The 25,879-nt window shown below is 42.7% G+C and overlaps 1 protein-coding gene across 1 annotated transcript in view; it reads right to left on the minus strand.

Moving 5' to 3' along the window:
* The window catches only part of LOC124596404, a 119,412-nt gene that overhangs the window by 26,400 nt on the left and 67,133 nt on the right, over nucleotides 1–25,879 (minus strand). The window contains exon 3 of the mRNA XM_047135534.1: nucleotides 25,310–25,453. Within this exon, the coding sequence (XP_046991490.1) occupies nucleotides 25,310–25,453 (144 nt within the window). The remainder of the gene's footprint in view (nucleotides 1–25,309; nucleotides 25,454–25,879) is intronic.

Below are 25,879 nucleotides of genomic sequence, written 5' to 3' on the forward strand. Positions count from 1 at the left end.
GACTGTGCAGTTACCTCTTACGGATCTCCGTGCAGTGTGGGACCAATGCCGATTTCTGCAAATGCTTCGTTGGACAATCTACCATCGCCAGGACAACGATTTTCCATGCCGCAATCCGTGCAGTACCACGCAGATACCTGCCATGTGGCCAGAACTGCTTCGTTCACAGGTCAAGCTACTCAGCATCTGATCATGCCTGCCTCGATTCAGCATCAGCACTTGCCTTCCTACTTCGATACCTCGGCCTGCAACAGGAACAATAACTTGTTATCTGTGCCTGACCTCCACCTCCGTCCCACTGCTATGCCTCAGTGTTTTGTACCACGACATTCACCTTATCCGTACACCGTTTTGAGTGGAGTGACTATGGACAGTGAACATTCACACATTCCGTCCCACGTTCGACATCATTTCCCATACTGTGCTTCTGGACAGCCCACACCTCCGCAGCCTCCCTTCAACACAGATGGACCTGGCTCTGATCATACGTCAAGCTTTCCGCGGACTAATACGCGTTCTCAATTTTTGAACTTTTTCTCACCTGTCACCCCCACACCAGCTCCAGTCAAGCTTCCGCTACTGTTCTCGGCACATCTCGGTGCCTCATCCGTGTCGGTCTTCTGCGATACGTCAATCTGAACACACCCGCAACTTGTTGAGCTTCCGCAACCACAATCGACACATTACAGTGTCTCAACTGAGTTGGCCTTCCGTGTCGCGATGGATCGCGCTCAACCACAACATGTCACCTTCACGCTGCCACCCGAACAGCTGTCGTTGCCATATCCTCTGGAAGCACACTCTCCTGGAATACTACAGCAACAACAGCTCATTTTAGGCAGCGCCCCAACGAACTCAACTCAACCTGTTCTTCCGAATATTCTACAACGCTTACCGACGCTGCCGCCATTTAATCCCGACAGAGCTACAACCTGGTTCAAAATTGTGGACGAAGTGTTCGACCATTACAAACTCAATGAGTCAACCAGGTTTCTGTGCCTCATCACCCACCTGCATGACCAGGAGGACTTGATTGCTGACCTGGTTGATGCCCCGGACTGAGCTACCCGGTACACTCTAGTCAAAAAGACAGTTCTACGTCGGCTTGCACGCTCAACTGAGGGAGCAATATTGCAAGTGCTCCACATCGAGCAACTAGGCAATGACAATCCTTCCCAGCTCTGGAGATGGCTACGCACCCAGGTCAGTGCCGATCTACTCTCTGACACAGCTCTCCTTGCCATCTGGTCAGATAAACTATCTCCTCACATCCGCTTTGCTCTGGGTCAGGGGTCTCCCGAACCTGTCGAGAAAAGAATGACAATTGCTGACAAGCTACACGATGCATCACTGCTCTATTTCGCCAGCCACTGCCTACCTGACAAGTCTCAGGTTCAGGCTCATCATCCTGTGGCCGGGGCTGCACTGTGCCGACCGTTCCGCTCACTCCGGGAAGCAGTGAACAAGCTAATGGGATGTCACCAGCTCCACCCGCAGTCACGCCCCCTCCTGCAATCAAGCCTGCTGCGGCCACCGAACCTCAGCCACCACCACTGGCAACGAACGTTCCACAGGAAATGCAATCGCACTACCCGTACTGTTACTTCCACACACGGTTTGGTGAGGCGGCACAGAAATGCAGATCACCCCGCTACTTCCCAAATGCCAATTGCAGGTAGGTCCAGGTGCCACCTCCTGTGCACATGACAGGCACCCCCCAGTGCTCCATTCTGTCCGGGAACGACCGGATAATTGCGGACGACTTTACATTAAAGACATTTCGTCGGGATACCTTTTCCTAGTACACAGGCGCCGATGTTTCGCTGCTGCCTACGTCCTTAGTGTCGTTGAACATCCATCCTCATCATACTTCACTGCAGGCCGTGAATTCAACTAAACTACAATGCTCGGGTTCAACTTCCCACGTCTTCTCACTCTCTACAAACTGCAAACTCGAGTGGACTTTTTTAGTGTGCAAAATTGACGAACCTATACTAGGCATTGACTTCTTGCGACACCACAAACTTTCACCGGACCTAGTGCGAAACACCGTGTTCCCTCACCCGTCCAAGACTCACTTCCCCTGTGTTCCGTTGAGCAAACCCCCCTGTGACACATCGGTCTGGGCTCATCTCATCCGTACATGCTCGTCTCTGTCGACAACATTACAAGAAACAACGCACAAGTGCCTTGTCGAGCTTGAAAACGTCAGTCACCTATGCAAGGAAAACCTTGAGCTTTCCCTCCAGTTCCACGAAACTCAGCTCCATCTCTCTGAAGCAGCAAAGGAATTACAGACACTATAGCAAGGACAAAGCAAGTTCAGTAAGTGCGCCGAATCTGCTTGCAGTCCCAGCAATCGAGCCTCTGTGTGTTTACCACCCACTACCCCTCGCAACTGTGCTATCAAGACTGCCATAACATGTACTGACAGTTCCGCAGTGCCACACCTTCCTAATGCGGCAGCGTTTGACACTCGGCCGGACACAAGTGCGCATAAGCGACGAGTGTCACGTGCTCCTACCCCACCCCTCGCGGACAGCACCTCAAACTATGCAGCTTAGGCTCTTCCGCGCCGCCTTGTGACCACCATTGACAACACAAACAGTGCACTCGCGCCAAGTGTTTCGCCCGCGACTGTGCTGCCACAGGCCGCACCCTCGGACAATGGACTCACTAATGGCTCACAAGCTCTACTGAGCTCACCCAACCATGGTGCCACTGCTTCGGGCCAGCGGCCATCTTGTTACGTTGACTCCTGGGTCACTTTGCCGCCTTGGCTCCTGTCGGATCTGCCGAGTGGCCCTGAACACCATGACCACGCCTCGCCTGCCCCGCCCACCACTCATTGTAAACAAACCACCTCCCGCGCCCCTGGAAACATTTCCGTCATCACCAACGGCACGATTCACAAGCTTTGCCTCACGCCAGGTCCCCTGATCTCCAGTAAACCACGTCAACTTTGTCCTGAGTGCCTCTCCGACCTTAAAAATCAGATTTCTCAACTACTAGGTTCTGGCGTCATTGAACCCTCTGCCAGTAGTTGGTCTATGCCCATACATATGACACCCAAGAAAGACGGGTCCTGGCGCATGTGGGGAGACTACCGTCAACTAAACGCACGAACTATTATGGACACCTACCCCATACCCAACATTGCCGACTTTACCAGTTCCCTCGCAGGTGCGACCACGTTCTCTGTCACTGATTGCAAACGGGCCTACCACCAGATCCCCATGGCACCTGAAGACATTGAGAAGACAGCAATCACCACCCCAATCGAGTTATTTCAGTTTCCATTCATACCCTTTAGTCTGAAAAACGCAACCCAGACCTGGCAACGCTTCATCAATGACGTATTATTGGACCTAAAATTCTGCTTTGCATATCTTGACGACATTCTTGTGTTCAGCTTATCCATTGAGGACAACATTCGACATGTGCAAACTGTTATGAACACTCAGCATGAACTGTTATGAACACGGCAGCAGGCATCAAGACCAACCAGGACAAATTGCAGCTACATCAACCCGCTGTCACTTTTCTTGGTTTTCGGGTCTCTGCCGACGGCATTTTGCCGCCCCTTGAGAGAGTACAAACAATACTAAACCTACTCAGACCTACGTCATTCAAAGAGCTCTGGCACTTTCTGGGGATGGTTAATTATTATTGCCGACATCTACCTCAGGCTGCAGAGATTCAGGCTCCACTGATGGACACCGTGGCAGGCACCAACACTTCTGGATCTCGGTCCATTCCATGGACCCCTGCTATGACTGACTCTTTCACTGTCCTCAAAAATCTTCTTTGCAAGGCCTGCACCATCGCTCATCCTCATCCCAATGTGCAGATTTTCATCACCACAGACGCAAGCAATACTGCCATTGGCGCTGTCCTTAGCCAGACAATTGACGGCCAAACTTTGCCTCTGCAGTTCTTCTCGCGCAAGCTCACCAATGCACAACGGAAATATTCCGCATTTGACAGGGAGTTGCTCGTGGTCTACGAAGCGATTAAGCATTTTAAGACTGACATTGAGGGACATCCTTTCTATGTTTTAACGGACCACAAACCCTTGGCTGCTGCCATTACAAACCCGCCAGCTGACCCGCCTCCTCGCCGCTTCAGATACATGGACTTCATATCTCAGTTCACCACTGATGTCAGACACATAAAGGGTGCTGACAATATAGTTGCTGATTTCCTTTCACAAGTTGATGCCGGCCATTCCCTGTTAGACCTCTCTGAACTGCCTAACCTCCAACCCGCTGATGAAGAAACACAAAAACTGATTTCAGACTCTACCTCTTCACTACACTTCGTCTGCACCACATTCCCTGGCATTTCTGGTGAGATCTGGTGTGACGATAGTATGGGCATGTTATGTCCCCTCATCCCAGCCATGCTCCGTCGAGCTGTCTTCAACACATTGCATAGTTTAGCCCACCCTGGTGTTCATGCGTCCGCCTGCCTTGTAGCGGAGTGCTTTGTGTGGAGAAATGTCAACAAGGGCTGCGAGCAATGGGCACGCTCCTGCATCGCGTGCCAACGCTGCAAAGTACACAAGCACACTTCACCCTCCCCCTCCCCCCTCGGGGCTTTTTCGATCCCTCCTGGGCGTTTCCAGCATATTTAATTGACATTGTCGGCCTTCTCCCCTCCTCTAATGGCTTTCGTTATGTTCTCTCGTCTATCGACCAAACAACTCGCTGGATCGAGGCTGTCCCCCTCCCCAATATTATGGCAGAAACTGTTGCTCGACCTTTCGTCGAGTCATGGGTATCGCGTTTCGGATGTCCAGCTATCGTCACAACTGACCAGGGCAGACAATTTGAGTCGGCCCTGTTCAACGAGATTTGTAACATTTGCGGCATCAGGCGCATCCATACCACAGCATATCACCTGCAAAGTAACGGGATAGTTGAGCACTGGCACCGCACTTTCAAGGCAGCTCTTCGATGTCACGACTCTCTATGGACACAGGCCCTTCCCCTTGTGCTACTCGGCATTCTTGCGATCTATAAGGAAGACCTCAAAGGCACAATAGCCGAGTTCGTATATGGCCAGAACATTGCTCTCCCTGACGAACTTGTGAGCCCTTCCGCTTCTCTCCCTCAGTCTGACTTACCTTCCTTCGTGGGCCGTGTCAGATGCCACTTCATCAACCTCCATATCCCTCTGCCCGCCAGCCACTACTGCCCTAAGGTTCACGTCCCGAAATCTCTGGACAATTGCGAGTACATCACGCTCTGACTCCTCCATATACCGGCCCGTTTCGAGTTCTCTGGCACTCAGCCAACACCTATGACATCCAGATGAAAGATTCAGCTGTTACAGCTTCTCTCAACAGACTTAAGCCTGCTCATGTCCCGCCTTCTTCTACCCCCCTTCAGGCCACGACCACGACACACACTGTCATGGCTCATGACGCTCCGACCACTCCCTCCACGTCGGACTTACACACTCAGTTGAGTGACTTCCAGCTCCAATCGTCAAGCTCTCCTCCGACCTCACCCTCTACTCCGGTCTCACGCACTCCGTTGAGTGACCACATGCTCCCCACGTTGAGATTACCTACGATCATACCCTCATCGCTGGGCTCTTCACCGGTCCCTTCAACCAATCCACTGTCGCCTGCCTCGCCCTGTCGAGGTTTCCACGCCTCCCCCATCTTGAACGTGCCCTCGCTCGAGGTGTTTGTGCTTGTCCCCCCAGACATAATCCATGACATCTCAATAATACTGCACGATTATACACTGTTCGTCGTGTGTTTCTCTTCATCCAGTGCTCATGACACAACCTCTGCCACCTGGTGAAATGTGTTTCCCTCCCACCCGACGTCGACCTGGACATGCTTCGTGTGTTCGCCACGCCCACCGGAGACATCGTCGTTGTTGCTCCGTTCCACCCACAAACCGCCGGCCTACCTGTCACCGCACGACCAGCACGCCCAGTACGGCACCCGGCTCGCTTCAACGACGACTTCCAGGTTTGGTGGCCGAACCTTCCTTCACAACATCTACCCACACAGCTTCCTGACGACGCTGTCAAGCTGACCATGGTCGGGCTCCCGCGGACCACTCCTACCGATGCCATAGTCCCCCCCCCCCCCCCCCCCCTCCGGCCTATCAAGAGTACTCCGAACTGGGGGGGGGGGGGGGCTTGTGGCGCCGATGACATCGACACCAACATCGATGCATCCATCTATGAACTAAGCTAAGATTATCTTTGGGCTCTTCCGCCATGTTCAGTTCTTTGTGAGCCTTGCTTGTGTTTGTGTGAATAAATGAACTACTGCTACATGGGGGTTGTTTGGTGTAACTAACCTGAACATCTCCCTCATCTTTATACAGCGTTTCAAGTCACATTACAATGTATTCATCTCATTTAACATACTTATTCTCCATATCATTATCTTCTGCTTTTGAAGTGGGTGTACATTCCAGAACAGTTGTAGTATCAATTTGGTTTCTGTTCTGATGAGAAGTATGTTATTGCTGAACTGTTCACAATACCTCACTCTTTGCCCTCCTTTACTTTTCGTAACGACTCTGTTCTTTTTATTCCATTTCCTGATGATGTTGATGTTACTTTATTTTTGTCTAATCAAATGTCTTTATCTTCTTTCCATTTCCCTTTGCTGATTCCTACTACTTCAATATTCAGCATTTACATTTCCTTTTTCAGATCTTCTAACAGGCCTAACAATATCAGACTTCTGAAATTCAATGCTCTGACTTGTATAATGCTATCCATTTGTTGGTTATTAATTTTTCTTCTCATGATCATCTCTTGTTTGACAGTCTCCTCCCAGCAATTACAGTGTGGACCAATGGAGATATCACCATGGTCTTTTGCAAATTACAGATTATATGTGCTGTAGGTTCACTTTCCATGTTTGCAATGCAGTATTTTCCTCAGTGGCTTTCTGCAGCCCGTCACCACTGGAGAATGCTGATTCTATTGTCCTTATGGACTAATGCTGAACTTAGTGGCTAGATACTGGCTTGATCCTTTTTAGTTGCTTTTCTGCCTTCCTTTTACTGGGTTATTGACAATTTAAGGTTAATGTCTTACATGGGAAATTATTAGTTGCATATTTCTGTCATGATGAAAACATGCTATTTAGAAACAATATATGCTAAAATATCTGCTGGGAATTGAACCTGGGCCCACCAGTTACTTATCAGACTTTCAGACAGCTCGGCTGAAGGTTCCCCACTGTTACTGGTAAACGCCATCTTCCTTCAGTTTCTTCATTTATGCCAACTGAGATGCTTCCTCAGAACTGGGTTGAGCCCTCATAGTTTTCTGACTATATATTGTCCCATTTTGTTGGCTTCTGACATTACAAATATGTATGAGAATGTGTTTTACCATTAAAATATAAATTGTTTAAATAAACCATCTTTTACATAAATTATAAGCAACGTTGCATGTGTGTTATCATGACAAGAAAAACAAGACTATTTGATTATGTGTTAATTGGTACATCAAATTAACTTTTTTAATGTTATTCATAATTGTGCAAATTAACCATGTGAAAGAATTATATGTATGTATGCTGTCTCTTCTCTTGATACTACTCAAACTTTTAGAATGGTGATATCTCTCACTGTTCTCTCATAACTTATGGATTCAATTTTAACCTTATTATTTATCACTTTTCCTATGTTAATGTGGATATATTACATCATTTCAAAGTGCTGTAGTAATTATAACTTCAGATATTGTGAGGTGTCTCTTTGTTTCTTACTGCCACGAGGTAAAAGAACAATTAATTTTATAATCATAATACTTCTCGCTTTTGCGCCAGTCTGCTCTATAGTATTACAAATCTGAGTAGCTGAATTGATAGCTTTTACCACCAGCTATCCAGCGATACCTTGAGTGCTAAAATGTGAGAAGTTATCTTTCTGTACTTAACCTGTATGTTCCAGTGCACTTTCCTGCCTTTTATTGTGACTGTCTTTTACTAAAATTGTCATATTGAGAAGCCATTATCAGCCAGCAATTTTGTTTCTACATTTTTTTACCAGTTAGTTTACTTGCTTACTATATAGTGTAACATTCTTTAAAAATATTTCTAGTACTGCACTAACTGAAGGCGAGTGCATACAAATATAAGTATTGAAAGTTTTCTTAATAAGAATAAAATTATTTTTGCTAACTGGCAGTGTAACCGTATATTCTGGTTTCTCACAAAAACAAATAAAATATGCTAGCTACAGGCTCAGCGATGTGCAATGCTGGCCATAATACTTTGAAATGTAAATGAAATTCTTTTGGTTAATAAATACAAACATTTAAGAAAAATGCAATGTCTTTGAAAAACATATGACCTGAACAGGGTGGCAGTACTGATTGTGGTGAATTACTAACTCTGACTTTTTAGTGAAATTATATTCCCAGTTAAGTTTGGCTTTTCAAAACACTTGACAATTGAAATTACATTACTCAGAAAAATTACATCCTTTTTTACTAATTGATTCACAAACAATGAGATTGATGCAGCAAGTATTACCCAATTTCACTAAAAAAGCATAAATACAAATCATGAACTTACATATACCAGTGTAAACAAACCTTAGAAACCTTACAAAAGGGGAATATCTGATTAGCCTTTACATCAAATCAGTTTATATGCATTCTGGGGTTACTCAACAATTGACAATTATCAGCCAAATCATAGATACTAATGCACTGGCAAAATGAAAGTCATAATTATTTAACATCTTTACCTTGCTTGCGTGAAGACTTCTGCTTCCATATTTCTATTTCCAATAAAACATGTACTCATAATTCCTACAATATAATCTAAAACTTGGTGGCTTCACATAGCACAAAACAAAAACTGCCTACTCCATCCTCTTTCACTCACAGACAGCTACCCACTACTGTGTGCCAAGCACTCTCTTACTCCAACACTACAATCTCAGACCAGAAGAATTATCTTTGGTTCTGTGGTCATGCACAGTCAGTGATCCACTTTATAAAGCCTATCAGAGATATACATCTTTTATAATGTAATAGTTTCATTCTAGTTTACATTACTATTATTATCCTATTCGTGTGCCACATGAAAGTGTAGCCAGCAGACTCCTTTCAATAGCATACAGGTAATCTATTTTTACAGTAACCCTCTGTAGTACTGTTTGATGTATTCTGCCATACTGCCAATGTTAAGGGAAGCAGTCATAACCTTCCTGCTATCTGTAGAGCCCATAGGATATTCCATTACATCACTATGATTGCATGCTGCTGCGTTCCAGAAAAGTTTGGCATGCAAATTTTGAATTTTTAAAGTTTTATTCCCACTGCAATCAGGCAGCAGAGGCCAGCATGGCTGGTGTGCTAATCAAGTAAGCCTCTGGATGGTATTGTTGACATTATGACAAAACATTCCAGGCATATGGGAGTTTACAACACCAGTCAACAGTCGAATACATAGAACATCTTATACGGTGTGACCAAGAGTGAAGTAATATTCTGTAACTCAGATACTTGCATGCTACTGAGAAACTCACAAGTTGCAAACTTCACCAGGTCCAACAACCTGTGCTCAGGACATAGCAAACTAGGAAAATTAAAAAGAATATTGATAGGAAGCAAACCTACTCTTACCCCTCCAATAGGATGGCAATGGAGGTGTAGCTATAAGGGTATAAATAATCGAGTTTAGGGTCTCAAAACATTCAGTCAGGCCGCCACTCTGTCTGCATCTTAACCCAGAGAGAATGATGGGTTTTTGACTTTCAGAGAAACCAAGACCCACCCTAGATGATGAAGATCAGTTGACTACCTGCTTGCTGACTGACTCATCAAGTTCTGGTGAGGCGCGCCTGCCTGTGGTGTAACAGCTGCTGAACTTGGGAGCTGGTGTGCAGTCAGCATCTGCCCTTTGAGGGACTTCAGCCAGTGGACTGCAAGCTGTCTATGATCCAGCAGGTGGAGGTGTGCCTTCATGGCCATCTAGGTGCCTAGACATCATTGGCCATTGTAATAGTCAATATCTGGGGAAAGGGGTACGTGATCAGGACTTCACTGCTCAGCAGTGGACATGGCATCGGCAACCGCATCCAAGTACATGACATGAGGACCATGAGTAAACACAAGGTTGTGTACCCAGCAAAACTCTGGAGGACCTGGTCAAGTCATAATTGTTCTTCGCTGCTGGTGGAATGCACGGCGCTGCCTGCTATTGAGCTGCTCAGCATCTCAGTACCTGCTGCCTGCAACCCAGGACAATAGACATTATCAGTGGATCGGGCTGTCTGCAATCAGCTGTGTTTGCAAGCACACAGAGCAGCTGTGAAGATGGCTGTAGTGCTGTATAAGGCCACCTTGAATAAACAACTGTCAATATTACCGCTGTTTGTCTATACACCACATTGTAAATAACCTGCCCTCTCCCTCACCATTTCTCACACTCATCCTGACATGTAGCACCCCAAAATAGGCTGGATTGTTACAATTAGTGGCAGCAAGTGGTCGTTACACTTAATGATAAAGGTTGTGCTGGAAAATGTTCAGCCGATGTCCAAATGCTACAGTTTGGTGAGAAAAGTGATTGTTGTGTAACTCTTGAAACCCAAACACTGCGGTCTGGTGTCAAGCAATAAGACTGTGAACTTTAGTAAATTACCTACAAGCAGTGGTACTTGGTATATCACAAGTTTGGCAGTGTCGGCTCAGTGTAAGGGGGTGCAGAAATTCTCACTTTGTTTATGTTTAATCAGTATTTGTTCTCAATTACTATATGTAACTTGTGGATTACTGAATAAAGTACATTTCAGGTTATGTTTGTGAAGCCACATGAAAGTGTGGATTTATCTTTGTTTAAGGATAATGGTAGACCCAATAATCTGGTACCCATAAGGTGGCAGTTTTGCAGTCTTGCTGGGCATGAATTGCCATGTACTAAGGCTGTAGCAGCCACATGTTTTATGCATAGAAGTGTTGGTCATTTGGCTTGCATTTTTTCAGAGGGTAGCTGGGCTATGCTATGCAGGAAAACGTAATTTATAAGGTTTTTTAAAAATGTATTAGTGGGTTATTTGTGTTTCTAGTATTAATTGCAGTAGAGGTAATGTACACAAAATGGTTGTAAAATGTGCTGCTGCTACTTAAGAGTCTGTTGCTCCTCTAACAGAGTAAGTGTGGAATATGAGGACATCCTCTGTAAACCTGAGGCTTTGGAAGCTGGTCAGGTTCAGTCAAAGACTGAGTCGCGGAAAAATGAGGCAGAGATGAGGGTAGCTTCTTCTTCTTCTTTTCATCCAGCAGTAGCCACACTTATCAATTCCTTTTCAGGTAAAACAATGAAAGTTGTGTTGGTTTTCATTAATGATGTTACAGCTACTGCTGAAATGAGTGATTGGACAGACAAAGTAACCTTTTGTGGCCAACTTGCATTTAACAGGGGAAGTCAAGACAAATGTTGTATCTCATGGGACCCACAGTAAAGCACAGTGGCCATAAAATAATGGGTAGATCATCGTGTATTCACTTCTGATGGAGGTGTGGATGTAAGTACCATATGCAGAAACCATGTAAGCAACCAAAGTGTTACTTGTGTGGGTAAGAGGACCACCAAGCGTCTTATTTTCAGAAGAGGAAGAACAGAAATCTCTGTTGGGAGAAGCAGGTTTTAAACCCAAATGTGAATGGTTCAACCATTGGAAAGCAGTCCAAATAGACCATAGCACTGCCCAAGTTAGTGCACATGGAATGTTGCTTAGTGGGCTTAGTGACTGGTGTGGAACAGAGATTTCTTGTAGATATGAGACCGTTATCAGTCTGGACCTGCTGAGCAGTAGGACTGCTACCACCATAATATAAGTTATGTGGGCTTGGCAATAGTAGTGTTGAATCATTTAGTATGACAGTGCTTCAGTTCATCATTGGGGAAACTAAGTACACAGAGAGTATGGAATTTTTGCCATATGTGGGTGATGGAAATTCAGTGATTCTCATACTACATTTTCTCGACAAATATCATGTGAAGATTGATCTTTGGCAATGCACATTTGGGCTCAATGAAACCTTGTTTCACTTAGCTTATAAAAACAGTTGCAGATTAAGCCATGTTGCAAGGATCACCTGTCATGAAAGTGATGCCAGCTAAACTGCAGACAGCTCTGTTAAAGCTTGATCAGCAGGATAAAGTAATGGCAGGTATGGGAAAGGTAGTATGGGTTTCAGTGGATGCCAGTTTGCCTTGTGGGACTTTGTATGTGGTTGGGTCACTCTCAAGCAATGAAGAGTTGGATGGTTCACAATGTTTTGTGCACAGAAGCATAGCACGTGTGAGTAATATAAAGGGGACATTCATAGTTACAATTAGCGCAGATAACGTTGGCAAAGGTGAAGTCAGTCTGTCAAAAGGTATAGTTGGATGGTTCACACTGTTTTGTGCACAGAAGCATAGCACGTGTGAGTAATATAAAGGGGACATTCATAGTTACAATTAGCGCAGATAACGTTGGCAAAGGTGAAGTCAGTCTGTCAAAAGGAGTAGTTCATTTAACAGCAACTATGAGATGGGCTCACAGAACCTAGGGACAGGCCCTGTGGCATAAATATTGTAATCTTCTCTAAGAAATTATGTAAGTATTAAATGAAGAAGACTTCAATAGGTCGAGTCTGCATAGAAGCCACAAGAAGTGTTATGTAAGAAGCTGGCTCATTTGAAGGGTAATGATTACACGACTGTGGAAAAAGTATTGTTGAAGTTTAGCGACTTGTTTTTTACAGATGGGGTATTACCAGCAACTCTGGTACCTCAACACTGTGTGCCAAGAGGAGACAGTACACTGATTTATAGGAAACCATATTACATTCCAAGACATTTACAGCCATTAATGGAGTAGTTCGTTTAACAGCAACTATGAGATGGGCTCACAGAACCTAGGGACAGGCCCTGTGGCATATATATTGTAATCTTCTCTAAGAAATCATTGGATGGAATGAAGAAATATAGGTTTTGCTGTGATTATAGGTTTCTGAATACAAAGACCATTACAGAAGCTTATCCAGTTCCTAATATTATGGAAACCTCAGATAATTTAGGTCAGTCTCGTTACTTTACTACAATGGCTCTCAAAAGTTCTTATTATCAATTAGATGTAGCACTTTATGATACATCAAAGACAGCATTTACTGTGTCATGTGAACATTATCAGTATAAATAAGCAGATGCCATTCGGTTTAAAAATGCATCTGCTACTTTTCAGCAGTTATTAAATGGAGGTTTAGGAGAGTTAAAGTCTAAGACCTGTATGGACTATTTTGATGACATAATAGTCTATTTATAGGATACATCAGACCCTGTCAGCTGACTGTACAATGTTTTTAGTAGGTTGTTTTCAGCCCATCTGATGCTGAGCATGGACAAGTGCCACTTTGCTCAAACTTAATTGTACTTTCTGGGACATGTAATTAGTGAATGTGATTTGCAAACCTATCCTCATCTTACAGAAGCAATTCAAAATTTTCCAGCACTGTGGATGACCAAACAGATACAGTCATTCATTGGTTTGTGCAACTACTACCACAAATTCATAAAGAATTTCGCAAAAATAGCCATAACTTTGAGCAGGTTACTCAAAACAGGTGTAAAGTTTCAGTGGGCACAAGAGTGTCAGCTAGCATTAGAGAAACTGAAGGAGATACTGATTTGGGATTCCGTACTGGTTTTCCAGATTTTGAGAAGGAGTTCATCATCTGTTGTGACACTTCTAATGAAGCACGCGGCTGTATTTTGGGTAAGATGATTAATCGACAGGAGCATCCAATAGCATATGCTCTGAGGCAGTTATATGAGGTACAATGTAACTACTGAACAAGTGAAAAGGAAATGTTAGTGATCATACACATATTACATATTTCCAGAGTTAGAAGATTTGAAGTTGTGCCTGATCATGCATCATTGAAATGGTTGCTTGATCTAAAGGAAGCATCTAGTCATCTGAAACCTTAAGCCAGCTAGAAAACATACAAACGTGAACACATTAAACCACAAAGTAGCCATGTTGAGTACACTGAGCAAGAGTGTGTTGGAATGGCAACAAGCACAAGCAGATGATAAATATTGTCAGACTTTTTAAGTCACAGCTGCACTTCATCGTACAAAAGGATTTGTTGTGCAGAGTCATGTAATGCAGACCATGTGTTGTCAACCGGGCAGTTTTTCAAAAGAAAGTGTGACAACAGGCTCATGACCAAATGTTGTCAGGTCATGGTGGCCAACAAGCAACAGATAGGTGTGTTGCAGAATGGTTTTGCTGTTTAGGTGGAGAAACAGGAAACACAACATTGAGCAGTATGTCAGAGGCAGTGTACCATGCACAAAGAGAGCAGATATTTCACATCAGAAAATCTCTTTGTAGAGGTTTGCAGAGGTGTTGAAGCCACTTCAAACGCTTGAGCTCAAAATTTGGTAAACAAATAACAGAACACCTGCAGGAATAGGTGTGTGCTTACAATCATCGACAAGTTTTCACTGTTTCTACAGTAACAATAGCAATTCCAGACCAACAGGCCAGTATGGTGGCACAGTCATTAGATAACTGTTGGACACTGAAGTCTGGAGTACCTGATACCTTAGTCCCGGATCAGAATACAAACTTCGTTTCTGAAGATATGAAACAGCTATACCATGTGTTCCATATTAAGAAGTTATGAATGAACCTGTTCCACCCTTGCACCAACAGTAGGACAGAGCACATCCATAAGACCATTTCGAAAATGTTAAGCTTTTACGTTACTGCTACACATCATGTCTGGAATACTTCTCTCTCATATGTGGTTTACACATACATCTTATAGATTCTTAAATGAACAGGTATGTCACCATTTCCCCCCATTGGCAGTTTAAGTCCTATAATAAGGACTGAATTGTGAACTAGTGGAGTAGTTTGCGAGAAGAATACGAGAGGTATCTAGAAATGTATAAAAGGTGAACACAAATTGTCTGGAAAGCCAGGAACAACTGAACAGGTACATGTGTGGACTGTCACAGTATCTTATAAGGAAGTGGGTATTGGTCACTAATCTCAACACACCAGGTTCCACGAATTGCTCCCGGCGGACACGGCCACCCTCTGCGGGTACAAGGCAGTGCAGTTCAATGCCATGTATGCGGCTGTGTGTTGCTAGTGTCAGCATAGGAGTGGGAGAGATAGCTGTGGAGTGAGTGAGACCACACAGCACTTCTCTGGACTGTCCCATGTCAGAACCAAAGTAAACAAAATAACAGAGGAAGCGCATCTCCGTAAAAGTGGTCGATGGGCAGTAAATAAGCAATTATTTACCGTTTAAGTAACAATTAGTGTTTGTGTGGCAGAATTACTATGAAAAGGCTTAGAAAACAATATCCAAAACAAGAATTGCAGAATAACTTAGTAGTTTTCTGACTCACAGGTTGATTCTATTAGTATTGCATATGCACACTCGTCATATGAACAGTAGGCATCTTCTGAAAGATAAATCAATTTCTTAAATGAACTAGTGTCATAAATATTCTATTTTAGAAATAATTTTACGTAAGGGGTATAGAGTCTTATTCTTATTGTTAGTAGTTACAAGTAAATATTTTTTATTGTACTTCATGCTACAGCTTTTTGTACCCCTCTCCATAGTTTACACATTGGATCCTTAGTTTGCTGTTTCATATGCAACAATTTTAATTGACCAAGTCTGAAAAGTTATTAAAAAAATAGAATTAAAGTTACAAAGACCTTTAATCCTTACAGTCAACATTGTTGAAGAAGACCGTTAACATTTTACACATTTTACTTTTTCGAGGAAATTATTTTGCCTAGGTTTGGTACATTATTCTTGGAGACTGCTAACCTCAAAGAATTAGTCAAATTTATATCGCTAAGTGATGAATGGTTCTTAGTTTTAGCAAGCTTCAAAAGGGAGAAAAAGCACTCACAAATATACGTAGAACCAAACATTGAGGTAACTTTGGCAGCATGCTTGTATGAAAGAGGACACTTCTCTCATGGAAAACAGCTGTAAAAGTCATCCAAAGTTTTAGACATAGGAAAGCAGTCTTCAGGCAGATATTTCACTGCAGGTCAATCAGCTCTAGTTGAAAAACTTGTGAGACATCCTCTGCCAAAGAAAAACAGGCAAACAGGCTGTTGAAGCTCACTATCTCCAAAAATCTGTTTTCAGACTCTTCTTGTAATTCACAAATGATTTGAGCATAATCTGAAAAATTCATATCTTCTTTAATGCTGTCTAATGCAGGGAAGTGCCCCACAATTCTCCTCACGCAACTGTCTTTCCCACAAAATATATTTTTTTAAATGCTTGAATGGTCTGCACCCAGTCCACAACACAGTGGTTTTTGCGTTACAGTGAATGTTCAAAGTATTTAAATCAACAGTTTGGTCACAAAAAATGCCAAATTCACCACCCACTTAGGATCACAAAGTAGTTCTTCTGAACGTCCTTTCATTTCCAAAAAAGTATTGATTTTGTCCCTCAAGGGGAAAAACCAATGAAGCACCTTCCTTCTGTTCAGCATCTTACGTCAGTGTGGTAGGGGATGTCTGGGTATTCCATTTCGATATCAGCCAGAAATTCCTTAAACTGGTGATGTGAGATTCCATGAGAGCAAAGATAATTAACTGTTCGAAGAACTGCGTCCAAAACATTTTTTATGTTGACAATCTTCACACAATGTGCCCCCTGGTGTATCAGACAATGGACTGCCATGAATAAGGAACAGTCGACTTCAGCCATTTTTGACCTGACGTAACCCAGGAATCCAGTGTGTATCTCTCGTAGCGCAGGGGCTCCATCCATTGTTACACTGGCCAGGCGTTCCCATTTTAAACCCATTGACTCGAACACGTTTTTCACGGCTAGAAAAATATCCAAACCCATGGGTTTGTCTTTTAATGCTATAAGATTGTCGTCAACACCCTGAATGAATGTGACAAGCTGAGATACACCCACAACGTCCGAGGACTCGTCAAGAGTGACAGAAAACGAAATGAAGTTTGCCGCTCTCTCCGTTAATTGCTGCTCAATATCTGAGGCCATATCTTTGACTTGGTGAGCAACAGTTTGAGGCGAAAGAGCTATTTCTTCAAATTTTTCTGTGAGGTCTGCTGGACAAATACAAGCTGCCAAGTTGACTAGGTAATCCTTGATGAGATTCCCATTGCCCATCTGTTTCCTGCTCTTGCCACAGTATATATATTTAATTTTGAACAATCCTGTTTTTGAAACATAGAAAGAAAGGTTGTTTATCATTTAGCTACAAAATAGCAGGTCAGCAACTGGAAGCAGTTAATTCCATAAATTATCTGGGAGTACACATTAGGAGTGATTTAAAATGGAATGATCATACAAAGTTAATCGTTGGTAAAGCAGATGCCAGACTGAGATTCATTGGAAGAATCCTAAGGAAATGCAATCCGAAAACAAAGGAAGTAGGTTACAGTACACTTGTTCGCCCACTGCTTGAATACTGCTCAGCAGTGTGGGATCCGTATCAGATAGGGTTGATAGAAGAGATAGAGAAGATCCAATGGAGAGCAGCACGCTTTGTTACAGGATTATTTAGTAATCGCAAAAGCGTTACGGAGATGACAGATAAACTCCAGTGGAAGACTCTGCAGGAGAGACGCTCAGTAGCTCGGTACGGGCTTTTGTTGAAGTTTCGAGAACATACCTTCACCGAAGAGTCAAGCAGTATATTGCTCCCTCCTGCGTATATCTCGTGAAGAGACCATGAGGATAAAATCAGAGAGATTAGAGCCCACACAGAAGCATACCGACAATCCTTCTTTCCACGAACAATACGAGACTGGAATGGAAGGGAGAACCGATAGAGGTACTCAAGGTACCCTCCGCCACACACCGTCAGGTGGCTTGCGGAGTATGGATGTAGATGTAGATGTAGATTTTAACAATTAATTATTTCATTTGTTGAAACCTAAATAAACAACTAACAAAAAAAATTGGTGTTAGATGTGTTTTCCCCCAGCTCCTCTGAAATGCGGTCATAGACGCTAGCAAGGACAGTGAAATGTGGTCGCAAAATAAATTTTTATCTATTTGAATATTTGAATTTTAATTAATTGAAAACATAGATCAAACTACAACATATTTTTTCCCATCCATCAAAACACAAATACACAAAGATAAAGAATAACTCTGAGAGAGTCTTAGTGATGGCTTTTCGGGAAGTGGCAAAAAATAACGCACCTGAAACTTTTTCTTATGTGTGTGTGATGTAATTTAATGCAACCCAAATACAAAAATTAACCAAAAAGTAATTGTTAAATCCTGCCTAGTCATCAAATATGGGGTGTCTAGGAAACCTGCTTTCTCAGATCATTAGACATCATTAAAACAAATCATATTAATGAGTTTTATTACAAAATGAAAAAATGCAATACTTAACTTCATCCATTACACAGATGTGTTACAAGAAAAGGGCGACATGCTAAATATGCAATGTTCTTCAAAGAGGCTGAAGCTCTTTTGTCTGTGTTCACTTTAACAATACATATGTTTCACAGCCATAAAATAAAAGCCCACTGATGATGCTGCAACTGCAGTGAAACATGTTTGGGACAAAAAACAAAATTGCATCCAAAAACATGTAATGTTGTTCAGTATAAACAATCTCAAGTGCGGGTTACATAGGTTGTACAAGGAAAGTAACTAGTGTCGATGCTGCTACAGAGCTCGCTAATCTTGAAGCTACTCTTCAGTTGGGCCGCAACCAGTCAGGCACAGCCCTTATGTTCTCTTCACATAGGGGCCGCTGCTGTTGTGTTGTCATCCTGGAGGGAGGTCGGGTTAGTGTGCGACTGGCTAATCTCTTCTCACAGCCCTCTCGGCTCTATCGTTCCAGCCTGGCGTGCCGGCACTTGACTTTACACCATAACAGAAATGTTCCTTGTTGCTGACAATCTGATATTCGATAACTGGCACATTGCTAAGTGACATACCAGATTATAAAATATAGTCTCATTTATCATCTTTATAAATAATAAAGAGTCATATGATAGGAAACACTTACTTCACTGCAATGCTGCTTGAAATTTTCTTTCAGTTCTTCAAGCTTTGACTGGTGTTACTCTTGTGACAAATTTTCAAACTGATATTTGTGATAGGTATTAAAGTGTCATTCAGTTGAGTACTTTTTACACACATGAGGTGCCAATGATATACTAAACATTTGGCATGATTTTCGACAGCACTACAAAAGAAATTAATTTCCCATTGGGGTTTAAATAGTGTGGATGCGCCGCTCCTCCTTTTTTTTGTCTGCTGCTGTTGAGCATCCATCTCGATTCACTGTAGCCTTACATCTGTTGACTAATGGCTTTGTGACATACCAATGTTTTCAACTGCTGCTGGCGTGGCGGTTTGTCTTCTGTATGAAGCACATGTACAGTGGCACGGTGAGGCACACTGGGCCAACCGCACAGTCAGCTAAGTGACACGGATTGGCCACTGAAACAATATATGAATTCACTCATGGCACTGGCCTCCGGTGATCATGGATGCTAGCACTCCAGGGGCACAGTTTGGATGAGCCTGCTATACACCAAAGGGAAAGACACAGAAGATCTTGACCAAATATCACAGAGCCTATCAGGTCATGAAGATGACCTCACCAGTTAACGTAAATGTGCAGTTTCCTGTCAAACATCTGTCATGCATGTCAGTTGGGTGAAATCATTTAAGGGTATGGTGGGTCCAGTTCCACAGTTAGCTCTGACTGACCCTGTGTGCAGAAGTGCAGTAGGCAGAAAGAAGGAACCTCTAGTGGTTAGACAGCACAAGGCACAAAACATGCCTTATGCTTGGAGGTCATATAATTAATTATGCTATTAGAGCTTTTGCAATGTTATGTTGATTTTACATTTATTCTTGGTATTTATGTTATGAGTATATTTTCCATTGTATTGTGTTTGGATGGATTTAGTGTTTTCATGTCACTGCCATCTGTATTTTTCTTTTATTATTGTAGGGATATTGTCAGGTTTTGGTTGCTGTTGCTTCCTGTTTCTACTTTCTTTTGTTATTCATTTCAGAAGGAGCGAGGGGGTGATAGACAGTTTTTTTCCTCAGGTGCAACTTCATAACGACATCTTGAATGATGGGAATGTCCTTGGGTTGGCCGTACTTCATCAGGAGTGGAACAGAACTCTTAACTTTTTCCAGCCGTAATCAGACATCTTGCTTACAAGCCATCAATGGACATTGAAAGCAACAGTAAAGATCTGGGAAATTAGGAATGAAATATGTTTTTTTTTGGAATTGTATAAAGAGGCACAGGGAAGTGATGTTTTCAGGGAAGTGCAAGGGTAGCACAATGAATTACAGTTTACCTACGATAAATTAGGAGCACAGTTATCACCACTGGTGGATATTGTACCACAGACCATAGTTTGCAGGAAAAGAGGTTGGTTAAATTCAGGAGATAAATTGCTAAAAACTGTGTTCAGGACAGCAGATGAGGGGGATATTCAGAAATTAAATTATACACTTAGTCAGATCCAGCAACTGGTGAGTTCTATGAAGGGTGTCATAGAATGGCACACAGTGATGTAAAGAAGGTGTTGAGTAACAATCTGAGGAAGATACAGAGACAATTAAGTTTGTTGAATAACAAGTTGGTCATTGCAAGGTTGCTCTGTGGACTGGCAGATCGGTTGGATGACACAAGGAATGAGGTGATCATATCGCAGGAGGCAATGTATCATGTAGTAAATGGAAGGCTCAATCTGGTTTTGATCCCAGAATGAGAGTTTATGTTGAGATTATGCCTAGCAGAAAAGCAGTTCCAATATAATTAAGACTTATAGCAGAAGTCACAGAAAGTAATTTAGCATTAGTTTTGAATATGGCTGGAACAAGGATAATAATGAATGGGGCAAGGGTATACATACTGCCTACTTACCTATAGCAGGAGTTGGTTTGAAATTTTGTTGTTACACCATTTACCCATATCCAATGAAATGGGGGAGGGGGAGGGGGGGGGGTGTAACAGAGAAATTGATATGAATAAGGATGCATGAGGTATTTTTGATTCTGGATAGTAGGGAAGCTCATGAGGCTATGTCATTACCACATTTGGAAAACTGCACTCAAGGGAGTTTGTTGTCTGTCCAGACAGACCAGTAAATAATGATATGTCATCATGTGAGGTGCATATCGTATTTAGGGAAAACAAATGAGACAAGATACGAAAAGTAAATCTTGCCCACATTGTCTTGCTTCCAGAAGGTAGGGAGGCAATGTCTGTACTAGGTCTACTCGCCAGAAACTGAGTTGGCAACCTGCTACAAAAAAGGGAAACCTGAGTGGTTGAGAAAATTAGAGTTGCAGAGAAGCAGTATTAACATTAATGGTATGGCTCGTGAGATAGTTGGGAAGGATTTCTGCCTTCCAGCTGCACACACTGGTTCAACCATCATGACACTAAAACGAAATACATTGTATTGGATGGAAGGACCACTAAGGGTATTACTCACGCAGAATTCGACTTACCTTAACGCCATCCTATTAGACAAATTTACTGAATGACATAGAGGAAAATATCAATGGAGAAGATGTTACAACATATCCACAATTTTTAAGAAAATCCTCAGTACAAGATTATATTGATAGCCATTTCAGCTAACAGTTGTGGCGTGTTTCTACTAGGAATTTGCATATTTTATTTCCGTAATAAACGTAGACATGCACAGTCAACATATCCACCGACGCATTGTAGCCAGTCGAGTGTTTATCCAGGATAAGCTCAAGGAACAGTTGATGAAAGCAAGGCCTCTGTATTAAATAGTATAAGCACTAGATTAAGAAATGTATTACAATAAGGTCCTGGAGACTGCACTTTGGGAGTAAGCTCATCTTAGTAGTGGATAAGGGAGAAATTCATGTAGGACAGCTCATGGCTGGAGCTGGGTGTTGCTATCAGCATGGTATGAAGGTTTTTTTGGAGAAGTTCAGAGTAATTTTATTTATCTTGAAAGATGCGGGACATGCCCTAGAAATGTTTGGTGTGCGAATTGTGAATTTTTAAAGTTTTATTCCTATCCCAGTCACAGTAGAGGCCAGCATGGCCGATGTGCTATTCAAGATGCCACTGGACGGTACTGTTGACATTATGACAAAACACTCCAGGCAGACGAGAGCTCGTGACACAGGTCAATGGGCGAGCACTTGGAATAGCTAACACAGTGTGACCAAGAGTACCTCGGACATTTGCATGCAACTGAGAAACTCATATGTTGCAAATTTAACTGGACTTAGCAACCTGTGCTCAGGACAGAGAGAGCTAGGGAAAGCTGACAAGACAAGTAATAGGAAGTGCACTTGCTCATCCCCCTCAGTAGGAGCACACAAGAAGCATAGCTACAATAACTGAGCTTAGGGCATCGAATCATTCAGTTGTGTCGCCATTCTATCATGCCACCATTCTTTGTGGTGAGCATTTGCCCTCTGAGGGACTTCATCCGACAGATTGCAAGCTGTCTATAGCCTGACTGGGATAGGTGCACCCTCATGGCCTCCTAGCCACACAGACATCATCAGTCATCGTCCAGGTCGATCCCTCAGCTGAAAGGGGAGGGGAGAGAGGGTGACTGGGGCATTGCTGTTCAGCAATGGACATCTGGTGTTGGCTCCTGCAACCAAGTGCACAACATAGTTACCACAAGTAAGCATGCGGTGTGTGCTGACAAGACTTCAGAGAACCTGGGCAGGCCACGCTGATTCTTCGCAGCTGGTGGCACTTATGGTGTACTCTCCTGCTGGTGGGATACTCAGCGTCGCAGTAGCTGCTGCCCGTGACCAGTGGATCATGGCTTCAGCACGTTCCCCAATTGGCTGCATTTACAAGCACCCAGTGCAGCCATGTGTGCTTTATAAAGTTCCTTGGACCAACACCTTCAGTACTACCACTGTTTGACTGTACGTCACGGCATAATCTCCCTGTCCCTCACTGTTTCTCCCACTCACCCTTTCATGTAGCAGCCTGGAATAGACCATGTTGTGATGCTGCTTTCATTGTACATCACTGTTTGCAGTTCACGTGCAATCTTAGAGTACCTTTCCTGCTCCCAAAAATTCACCAGGATTGTAGTGTACTCAGTCATTCCAAGGGCCCTACCAGAATGTGTCTACAGTCTACCAGATCATTTCTTTCATTTATGCAACGTGTCCACCACATTACAATTTGCATCAACAAAGAACAATGACTAAAATGCTGATAAATTTTGACTTACCCATATTATAAGTGATCTAGTCATCTGGGGACTACTTCACACAAGTGCTCATTGAGCTGACAGATGGTTTTCTCTAGGCCAAGAAACTGATATGTGTATACCATACTTTCTATGCTCCTTAGCTGTTTGTTGCATGTGATACACATTTGATCAGTCCAAGGAGTCCTTTAGTTCTCTCTCCATAGTATCAGAAATCACTGCAGAAATGACAAAAGCTCTAGTTCGAGATCCCTATTTGGTTCCAAACTGTAAAAAGGGGTCTAACATTTTCTGAGAAAGACACAATATATTGCAAGCTGTGTATACACCCAGTAAGGTACCAGCCCTCATCGACAATAAGAACAAAGAATGATCTTTTAACTGAGGTGACAACTATCATTTGAGCTGAAATGAGTTGTGACCCACAAAATGTACACTGAATGTCGAACAACTGTCTACAGAGCTTCTTCCACATTTCAAATGAGATTCTCGCAAGTGAAATTACTGCATATTCTGTTTTATTCTCAATCTGACTTCTGTTTTCCTTCAGCTTCAGTAACAACCCAACATTGGAACTACCAACAATTGGCTCCCTGGTCTCTGCACTTGTCTAGACTTTTCACAAAGATCAGTCTTGGTCCCACCTGGTGACACATTTTTTACTGGTTTAGCTGTGCTTTCATCCACAGACAACACCCATATTTCTCCAAAGGGCAGCTGTGCTTTGCACTTTTTACTTACACACGTTCTATCAGAGTACAAAACACTGCCGCACGGGGTAGCCGTGCAGTCTGAGGCGTCTTGTTACGGTTCAAGCGGGTCCTCCCATTGGAGGTTAGAATCCTCGCTCGGGCATGGGTGTGTGTGTGTGTGTGTGTGTGTGTGTGTGTGTGTGTGTGTGTGCGTGTGTGTGTAAGTTAGTTTAAGTTAAATTAATTTGTCTGTAAGTTTAGGGACCGATGACCTCAGTAGTTTGGTCCCATAGTACCTTACCGCAAATTCCCCCCCACCCCCCCCCCCCCCACCCCACCCCCCCACCCCAAAAAAAAAAAAAACACTATTCACAGTCTGAAGTGCTTGAACTGACCATCATAGGCACGCCAGATGATTCACAGTATTGTCACAGGTGACGAGGCTATAGAAGCACCTGAAGTGCCATGGATGCCACTCCAAACAATTCATGACCCGAGTCAGCAGGCTGAGCTTATAAACCATGGCAAATGCCACTACACTTGTTGTGGTCTTCAGTCCAGAGACTGGTTTGATGCAGCTCTCCATGCCTTCATTACTTTATGAAATTAGATAAACAATAAAGTATTTCAAAATTTAAGTCTGATTAATCTAATCTGAAAAACTCAAGTACACAGAAACAAAAATAAATAAAAAGGAAGCTCGCTACAGCTATTCTTTGAAGAAAACCAGTTGAACCTGACATAGTAAATATACAGACAGATAAACAGACTCAAATAAGAAGCACTAAATTGACATAGTTAATTAAAACAGTTGATGTTCACTTTGGCACACAATGACTTCAATGACATGGAAACAAATTTTATACAGCAACTGCTAAGGCTTGTAATACTGTCTGCTACCGCTGAAAAGGAGTGGACCTAATACACTACAACATACAGGGTGTCCCCAGAGGAATGGTTAATATCAGGGATATGGCAGGAATTATCATTCGAGGCAAAAAAGTCTAGTAAACTTGGGCTCTAAAATGAATGCATTAAGAGCTATGAGCACTTCTTCAACTTCTATACTGCGAAACAAATCTCTGTTACTGCAAGTTCTGTTGATGCTGTAGTTTTTATGTTCAAGTTTGTATCAGGCTAGTAGTAAATCATTTCAGTCTTCACATGTTATGAACTCATAACAACTGCATACTCATGATAATTTTCAACAGGAAATGGTACTGGTAACTAAGTTCTGAAATTTGAAAGATATCACTATTGTTAAATATTCAATTAAGGTAGGCAAAGAAAATCTAAGATAAAACAGCAATCTTTGTACAGTTGTTAAGTAGGAAATTATAAATCCTAAAAATTATTTGAACTTACATTACGTAGTGCCATTGTTTCTTCACCAAAACTGTTGCTGTTGCAATGGGTAGAAGGAGACTGTAGGTACTTTAAAAGGTCCTTACACTCTTCATATAATGCATCCAAAGCATTCTCAAGCGACCAGTACTCTTGAAGTACTTCCTGGAATACAGATTACTCGTTAACATAAAATAATTTTAAAATGCATATTTGCAGTTTACATGTAAAAGGCATATAATGACATGAACCAAGTGATTAGACTTGCAGTAGAGTTACGTCCTCATTGAAATCAACCCTAAAGCTATACTAAATAAACATATAAAAATGAAAAGCAATGGCAACAGCAGATAACTAAGCATTGGTTACTCCACTCACTGCACATTCCATCTCATGCGAAGGAATTTGATTTCAACACATTTCATAATCCTCTGCACTGACTTAAGACCATACAATAAAATTTCTTTAGCCCAAAGACTCCTCTGCTCAAAACTATAGAGAGCTTTCAACAAATAGAATTTGAATAATAGTGCATAGCACTGAACAAAAGCACTGTAGATTTTGCTCAGATTACACATGGAGTCCTTTTAA

This window comes from Schistocerca americana, chromosome 1, assembly GCF_021461395.2.
Source record: "Schistocerca americana isolate TAMUIC-IGC-003095 chromosome 1, iqSchAmer2.1, whole genome shotgun sequence".
NCBI lineage: Eukaryota > Metazoa > Arthropoda > Insecta > Orthoptera > Acrididae > Schistocerca > Schistocerca americana.